The sequence below is a fragment of the Ranitomeya variabilis genome, chromosome 1, assembly GCF_051348905.1.
Source record: "Ranitomeya variabilis isolate aRanVar5 chromosome 1, aRanVar5.hap1, whole genome shotgun sequence".
In the NCBI taxonomy this organism is placed as follows: Eukaryota; Metazoa; Chordata; class Amphibia; order Anura; family Dendrobatidae; genus Ranitomeya; species Ranitomeya variabilis.
This window is the reverse complement of record NC_135232.1, coordinates 968,893,955-968,902,027: the sequence shown is the minus strand read 5'-3', so window position 1 is coordinate 968,902,027 and position 8,073 is coordinate 968,893,955. Positions and strand designations below refer to the sequence as shown.

The window sequence follows — 8,073 nt, the reverse complement described above, 5'->3', positions numbered from 1 at the left end:
GGCATCGTTGGTCGCTGGAGAGCTGTCACACAGACAGCTCTCCACCGACCAAATAGCGATGCTGCAGTGAATTGCATCGTTGTCTGTTTTGCTGCAGCATTGTTAAGTGTGAAGGTAACTTTACCGTTTGTGTCCACGTTCAGGATTGCATCCGGATTTGCTCAGGTTTTTTCATCAGTATTTGTAAGCCAAAAACAGGAGTGGAACAATTAGAGGAAAAGTAGAATAGAAACATATACTCCACTTCTGTATTTATCACCCACGCCTGGTTTTGGCTACAAATATTGATTTAAAATCCTGACCAAATCCGGATGCAATCCTGAGCGTGGACACATACCCTTTGTGTTTGAAAACAGCTCATACACTTTACTGTTTGGAAACACCTCATACAGCAATGAGAGACATCCCAAAAAATGTAAAAGTAAAAAATCCAAAAATACTGTCTGTCATTGCATATATGAGGTGTTTGAAGCACAAATAAATGGCGCACGGAGTGAATTGCCGAGAAGTGTACTTGAAAATAAGAACAAATATTGTATTCAAACTAATAATTTTTATTGGGGGGTAACAGAAAAAAAGGGAAAATAAACTTAGGGGGTATCAACATCCGCTACCAGCGGCGAATGGTATGTGTTTGTTTTTGAACGGGGACGGGGACAGGAAGAGGAGGAGGAGCAACCATAGTCAAGGAGGCTGGAAGGCAGGTCCAACCCCCCCGCAGGGTATTCTGGGGACACCGGATCATCTGTAGGGGAGGGAGGAGGCAACACAAGTCTTTGGTATTTTTTACTTGGTTGGCCCTGGCTGCTCCTGCTGTGGCTAGAGCCACAGCGAGATGTTGGTGTCTGTACTGGAGCAGCCAGAACCTCACTTTGTGCCTCTGTGTGTCTCCTCTTTCGTTTTTTTTTTTTTACTCCCCCTGCGGCATCTCCCCCAGAAACACTCCTACGGGATGATGAGGGCCTGGCAGGAGCAGGAGTGGGCGGCACACTGGTATGGTGCCTGTGGTGGCGTCTCTCGGCACATGGACCTCGGTGGCGTGGCTGGAGTGGCTCTGCAGCAGGAGTCGGAGTCATGCTAGCCAGCGACGGCACTACGGGCATTGTCGCTGACTGCATGACCCGAGCCTGCTGCAGAGCCCTCACGTAGGAAGTGTTGCAGTCCTGCATCACCGAAATCTGGAGTTCCGGCGTAAGGTTTTCCACCATGCCTTTTGCAACTGAACTTAAAAAATGTTTTGCCGGATTCGAGAGCTCGGCTTCCATATTTTCAAGGCGCTTTTCGATACTGGCCAGACGACTGTCCATTTTATCGTTAAACGCCTTGAAACAGTTCTGGAAAACCGTGCTCAAGTGCATAAATTCGGGCATGGCTGGCCTGTCCGAGGCCCGCTGGCGCTGTCGGGAATTCCCGAACGAAGGTGCGCCAGAGGCCTCGGGCAGGGGAAAACCTGATGGCCCGGCTGCCGGTTCTCCAGATGATGGTGGTGCAAGCCTGCTGTCGCTGTGGGAGGGCTGTGACGGGTCAGATGGCGATCCATGAAGTTCCGCTTCACAGGGGGGAGCTCGCTGGAGGGTGCTGCTGTGTGTCCTGTGAAAAGATAAGGGAAAAATTAGTCTTCAGTTAATAAACTATCACATACGCCAACTCCTGTAAAAAAATTTTACATTACATGACACATCAAAACATTACAATCCCCTGTCTCTCAGTCTGTGTGGCCTATTATAAATTGCTGATTGTTATCGCCAGCTGACCATTAGGGCTCACGATAACAATCATGGACATACCGACGGCCGAAAATGACTGTTCATTTCCGCTGCCAAAGGCAATGAATACCCCTGTCATTGTTTTAAAAATTTTTTGGTCCAAAAAAATTTTCAAGATGCCGCCTATGTCGCAAAAATAGTCTAAAATTTAAGGTCAAGAAAATTTTTTTTTAAAAACCCCCTGATTTATCTGATCTGATCGCAGGAATGGCCATGACGTTAGGATCATGTGATCCAGACGTCATCATTATTCCTGCGATCAGAACTACACTGAACTCAGAACGTAACCTGTCATGGACTACAAGGACTCACGCTTAACCAAATAAATTATGGGCTATATACCATTCCACTAGGGAAAAAGGATGGCCAATATGCTACGCTGACTGCATGGATGGGCAATACACTATGTTCCTGGGAAATATACTATGTGGATACGTGGCATGTGTACTATGTGGCTGCGATATAGTGGCCTGCCAATATACTATGTGTATGCGCAATGTACGTGGCTGGGCAATGTACTATGTGGCTGTGCAATATGGTATGTGGACAAAATACTTACTGTCGGCGGCTAAGGACCGGTCTTAAGAACTGCAGTGCCCTGCTGTACTTGTATGGCACCGACTTAGCCGCAGCAGCACCACTCCGTGATTGCTCCTCCTCTGCACGGAGCCCCTTATTGAAACGGTCCTTCATGGATCGCCATCTGGTCCTCAACTTTTTAACTGTGAATTTAAAAAAAAAAAAAAAGGTTACATATTTAGCATTTTAAAAGGATAAAACAACCGTCTGCGATGCAAAGTTTAGGCGTTGATCGCATCACACAAGGTTGTGTTTATCCTGGCAAGATGGGTCATAACAGCGTCTCAGCAATACTCACTAAAGGTGCCTTTGTCCTTCGCTGAGGCACTGTCAAAGCCATCCCACAGCGACTTTGCCACCTCTGCCCACAAACGCCTCGACACCACCTGGTCCATGTGCCGGGGGTCACGGCTGTCCCACAACGGGCCACGCTCCTGGATGCTGGAGATCAGTAGGTCCACATCAATACTCTCCATGTGGTCCCGTTGTGAAACCTAGAAAAATTAGAAAACAAAAAGGTTACAAATATGCAAATATTAACAACCACCAGCACCTGGCATGATTTGTACCTTTGCCCTATCCTTGGACATTTGATGTATGTATATTTATGTTTTCTACACCTGTATTTTGGAATGTTTGTGTGCAGGGAGTTCAACTTTATGTAAAGCCCCCGTCTCAATAGCGAGATCGCTAGCGATATCGCTGCTGAGTCACAAGTTTTGTGACGCAACAGCGACCTCAGTAGCGATCTCACTATGTGTGACACGTACCAGCGACCAGGCCCCTGCTGTGAGATCGCTGGTCGTGTCGGAATGGCCTGGACCTTTTTTTGATCGTTGACGTCCCGCTGACATCGCTGAATCGGTGTGTGTGACACCGATCCAGCGATGTCTTCACTGGTAACCAGGGTAAACATCGGGTTACTAAGCGCAGGGCCTTAGTAACCCGATGTTTACCCTGGTTACCAGCGTAAATGTAAAAAAACAAACAGTACATACTCACCATCTGATGTCCGTCAGGTCCCTTGCCGTCTGCTTCCTGCTCTGACAGTGCCGCCGTACAGTGAGAGCACAGCACAGCAGTGACGTCACCGCTGCTCTCTGCTCTCACTGTACGGCGGCACTCAGTCAGAGCAGGAAGCAGACGGCAAGGGACCTGACGGACATCAGATGGTGAGTATGTACTGTTTGTTTTTTTACATTTACGCTGGTAACCAGGGTAAACATCGGGTTACTAAGGCCCTGCGCTTAGTAACCCGATGTTTACCCTGGTTACCCGGGTGCTGCAGGGGGACTTCAGCATCGTTGAAGACAGTTTCAACGATGCCGAAGTCGTTCCCCTGATCGTTGGTCGCTGGAGAGAGCTGTCTGTGTCACAGCTCCCCAGCGACCACACAACGACTTACCAATGATCACGGCCAGGTCGTATCGCTGGTAAATAGCTATGTGAGACGGGGCCTTTACCTTCCCCCAATACCTGCTGCCCTGAAAAGCTATAATGTAATTAAACTTAGTAAACATCCCTAGTGAAAACAGGATGCTCCTCAAATGTAATGTGCCTCACAGCAGGATGCTACTCAAAAAAAAAGATTAAAAAAAAAAAAAAATACTCACTTGCCGGCCTGACGCAACACCTTGGCCCCGACCTCGCTGCTCCCGCTGACTGCCTTCCCCCTCCTCACTTGAAGAAGCCTGTAAAAATTGTATGCAAAAATTATTGTCAATGGTACAAATGGCAGCGAATAGTAAGCAACTGAACATAATTACTCACCGCACTCCCCCGCGCCGATTGGCCAGATTCACATGGACTCGCCATTCTTGCAAGTTTGTACTGCAATGAAAAAATGAGCAAAAAATCACATCCAAAGCTAACAATAAAATTGGCATAAAAAATTAAAACAAGCACAATTGACTGTTGACTGATAGATAGGACAATGCAAACTGAAAAAGCGACACCACAACGCCATACATTGCAAGAGAATACAATAGAAGAAACAATACAAGAATAGACACAAACAAAATTTTTTCAACAACAGACACCAGTGTCCAAATTTTTAAATATAAAAAAAATGTACAGGGAAATAAAAAGGCACAATGAAATAGCAAACTGCACGCCATACTTTACAATAGCAACAAGACATGATCCAAAACAACACCATCTGGTGACATCTACCACAGAAATACATCTGGAAAAGGAGAAAAATACCATTCTAGATAATAAGCAATGACCATTACGGGACAACCGCTGTTAAAAATACAGCAACCCAAAATATAAACCATAAAATAGAAAAGAAGACACATGAAATTTTACATAGAACAATGGCCACACAAAAAAAAAAATATATATACTACACACTTGGCAATGCAAACAGGCAAGGAAGAAGATATATGCCATACAGAAAAAGAACCATCAGAGATACCAAAAAAAAAAAAAAAAAGGGAAAATAAAATTGAAAATAGCATGGTATATAGCCGCACGGAACAATACAATACAAATGAAACATCATACATGTAGCCCCCCCACCAGCAAGAAAAGACACTCAAGAAAAGAAAAAAAAATGCCTGCCAACAGCATAATAAAACACAGCAAGACATGAGCCAAGAAAACGCCATACGGTTAACCCCAACAATAGAAACCAGAAAAAGACATGCACCAGAAATTTAACAATAAAAAATCTGCCAAAAAAAATACATTGAACAACCGCATGACACCAGAACAACCAAAAATCCATTAAAAAGAATCCAAAACCAAGCAAGGCCGAAGACAATAAACGCTATCATATAACGCCAGAAGTACATCAAAACCAGATAAAAAAACACAATTTTTCAATAACAACCCACAGTGCCATAACCGTACAATAGCACAGACCAAACATAGCACAAATTAAATAAAAATCAAAAAATAAAACACAGAATAAAAAATATTCAAGAGAAATATATACTTACAGGTTTGGCAAGCAGATTCTCCTCTCTGTGTCTTTTCTCCTCACAGTCTGGTCAGCACTGAATAGCCTTGTGAAAGACAATGCCAAACCCCTTTTTTTTATATATATAGTGCTTTTTTTAAGTGTCTAGACAAAGTCTAGACAATGTTTTGCATTTTTAATTGGAAAACGCATGCGTCGTACAACGCACCACGACGCAAATACTTGCGTCGTCTGCGTTGTCAATGCAAGTCAATGGGAAAAAAGGCGCATCGACGACGCAAACACGACGCAAACACGACGCATGCGTTTTTGAAAAAGTCTGCGCCTCCCAAAAAATGCAACATGTTGCGTTTGCCGCGCCCTGACAGGTGCGCCCTAACGCCGCATGCGGCGTACAACGCACCAAAACGCATGACAACGCATGTACATGCGGCGCCATGCGGCCCCAATGTTAAAGATAGGGCCGCACGACGCATGCGTTTTGTTGCGGCGACGACGCTGCGGCGCACAACGCAAATGTGAACATAGCCTTAATGAATCTCTTGCTGCACTACCCTGGACTACAACTCCCAGTAGTCATTGCTCCTCTCTGCATTATAGGGAAGGAGGAGCAGCCGAGGAAGAGACTGATTGGCTGAGAAAGCTGAAGAAGAAGGGGGGGTCGAGACCGGGGGACATGAGGGAGTCAGCCATTACTGAAGAGAAACAAAAACACCACTGGAGAAGAGCCCAGTGTGCAGGCTGTTGCTTCTGCTAATCTCTGTGGAAGGACTGTGAGCCTTGTAATTGCACTAGAACCCCAGACTAGCCAGATGCTCCGAGAATGTCTTCCTCCCTCTGGCTTCACTGAAAGAAGGAGAATTCTGCCTTGCATTCCTAAGGCTACGTTCACATTTGCGTTGTGCGCCGCAGCGACGGCGCCGCAGCGCACAACGCAAACAAAAACGCAGCAAAACGCATGCACAACGCTGCGTTTTGCGCCGCATGCGTCGTTTTTTTCATTGAATTTGGACGCAGCAAAAATGCAACTTGCTGCGTCCTCTGCGCCCCGACGCGGGCGCCGCAGCGGCGCATGCGGCGCAAAACGCAAGTGCGCCGCATGTCCATGCGCCCCCATGTTAAATATAGGGGCGCATGACGCATGCGGCGCCGCTGCGGCGCCCGACGCTGCGGCGCTGGCCGCAAATGTGAACGTAGCCTAAGGGACTGAATCCTGAAGTCCCAGACTGGTAACTGGTGTGACTATAGAACAGCTACTTCAAAGAATGAGCAGCTTGCTGGAGTTTGTGGCTCCACTGTAGATAAATGTATAAAAACTTTCTACAAGGAAGCCTTGCTGAGACTTGTGGTTCCACAAACTTGAAGCTTTAATAGGACTATCTGTGAAGGAGGTTTTGCTGCTTTGTTATGTTCACCAACAAAGTATTCAAGAGCTCTGTGAGGAGATGGCTTACTAAAGACTACAGGACGAATGGACGTAGAGCAGAGTCATCAACTTAAATGAACTCTTGAGCATGGGAAAATGCCATCTCATTTTCCCACACTGAAGAGTTCATCTAAAGGTACCTTCACACGAAACGACTTTGTAACGATATCGCTAGCGATCCGTGACGTTGCAGCGTCCTCGCTAGCGATATCGTGTAGTTTGACACGCAGCAGCGATCAGGATCCTGCTGTGATGTCGCTGGTCGCTGAATAAAGTCCAGAACTTTATTTGGTCATCAGATCGCCGTGTATCGTTGTGTTTGAAAGCAAAAGCAACGATACCAGCGATATTTTACACTGGTAACTAGGGTAAACATCGGGTTACTAAGCGCAGGGCCGCGCTTAGTAACCCAATGTTTACCCTGGTTACCAGCGTAAAAGTAAAAAAAACAAACAGTACATACTTACATGCGTCCCCCAGCGTCTGCTTCCTGACACTTACAGAGCGCCGGCCCTAAAGTGAAAGTGAAAGCACAGCGGTGACGTCACCGCTGTGCTGTTAGGGCCGGAGCTCAGTCAGTGTCAGGAAGCAGACGCCGGGGGACGCGCAGGTGAGCATGTACTGTTTGTTTTTTTTACTTTTACACTGGTAACCAGGGTAAACATCGGGTTACTAAGCGCGGCCCTGCGCTTAGCAACCCGATGTTTACCCTGGTTACCCGGGGACCTCGGCATCGTTGGTCGCTGGAGAGCTGTCTGTGTGACAGCTCTCCAGCGATCAAACAGCGAAGCTGCAGCGATCGGCATCGTTGTCGCTATCGCTGCAGCGTCGCTTCGTGTGAAGGTACCTTAAGTTCATGCCGACAGGGAGCGCAGCTTCAGTGATGTAACCGCTAGTCTCTGAAGCTCCCTTCCCAGCATTTCATTCATTCCCCAGTAGTTTACAACCAGGACGGTCACATTAGCACTGCTCCCCGGCTGTAAACTGTATATACCCCAGATATGGATTAAGGCATAGGACTGACTGTACGCCGGGCAGGTATGGGTATATTGTTTGTTATTTTTTTCATTTTTTACAGGCGATCAAAGGCTTCGTTTGGATTATCAGTAACAATAAAAATGGTCAAGCAGTGTTTAATGTTTTATTTCATTAAAAGACTTTATCCTGCATGTGTGTGTGTTTATTTAACCCTTTACAAACTTTAGGATTAGTAATGGATATTGACACCTCTCCATTACTAAGCTGGCTTAAAGTCACTTTACAATACAAAGGTGACATTAACCCCTTATTACCTCATATGCCACTGCTACAGAGCAGTGGGAAAAGAGAGGCGAAGAGCTGGAATTGGCGCATCTTACAGATGATAATTTCTGCGG

General features: G+C 46.2%; 1 protein-coding gene across 1 annotated transcript; it reads right to left on the bottom strand.

Moving 5' to 3' along the window:
• Window positions 1–590: 590 nt before the first annotated feature.
• Window positions 591–5,396, bottom strand: LOC143799732 (uncharacterized). Its single transcript, XM_077281160.1, has 6 exons — window positions 5,291–5,396; window positions 4,116–4,175; window positions 3,959–4,036; window positions 2,644–2,839; window positions 2,326–2,488; window positions 591–1,590 (listed from the first exon to the last, which is right to left on the bottom strand). Exons 2-6 carry the CDS (start codon window positions 4,158–4,160, stop codon window positions 591–593), a joined length of 1,482 nt encoding a protein of 493 aa, XP_077137275.1. The 5' UTR covers window positions 4,161–4,175; window positions 5,291–5,396.
• Between the last annotated feature and the right edge of the window lie 2,677 nt (window positions 5,397–8,073).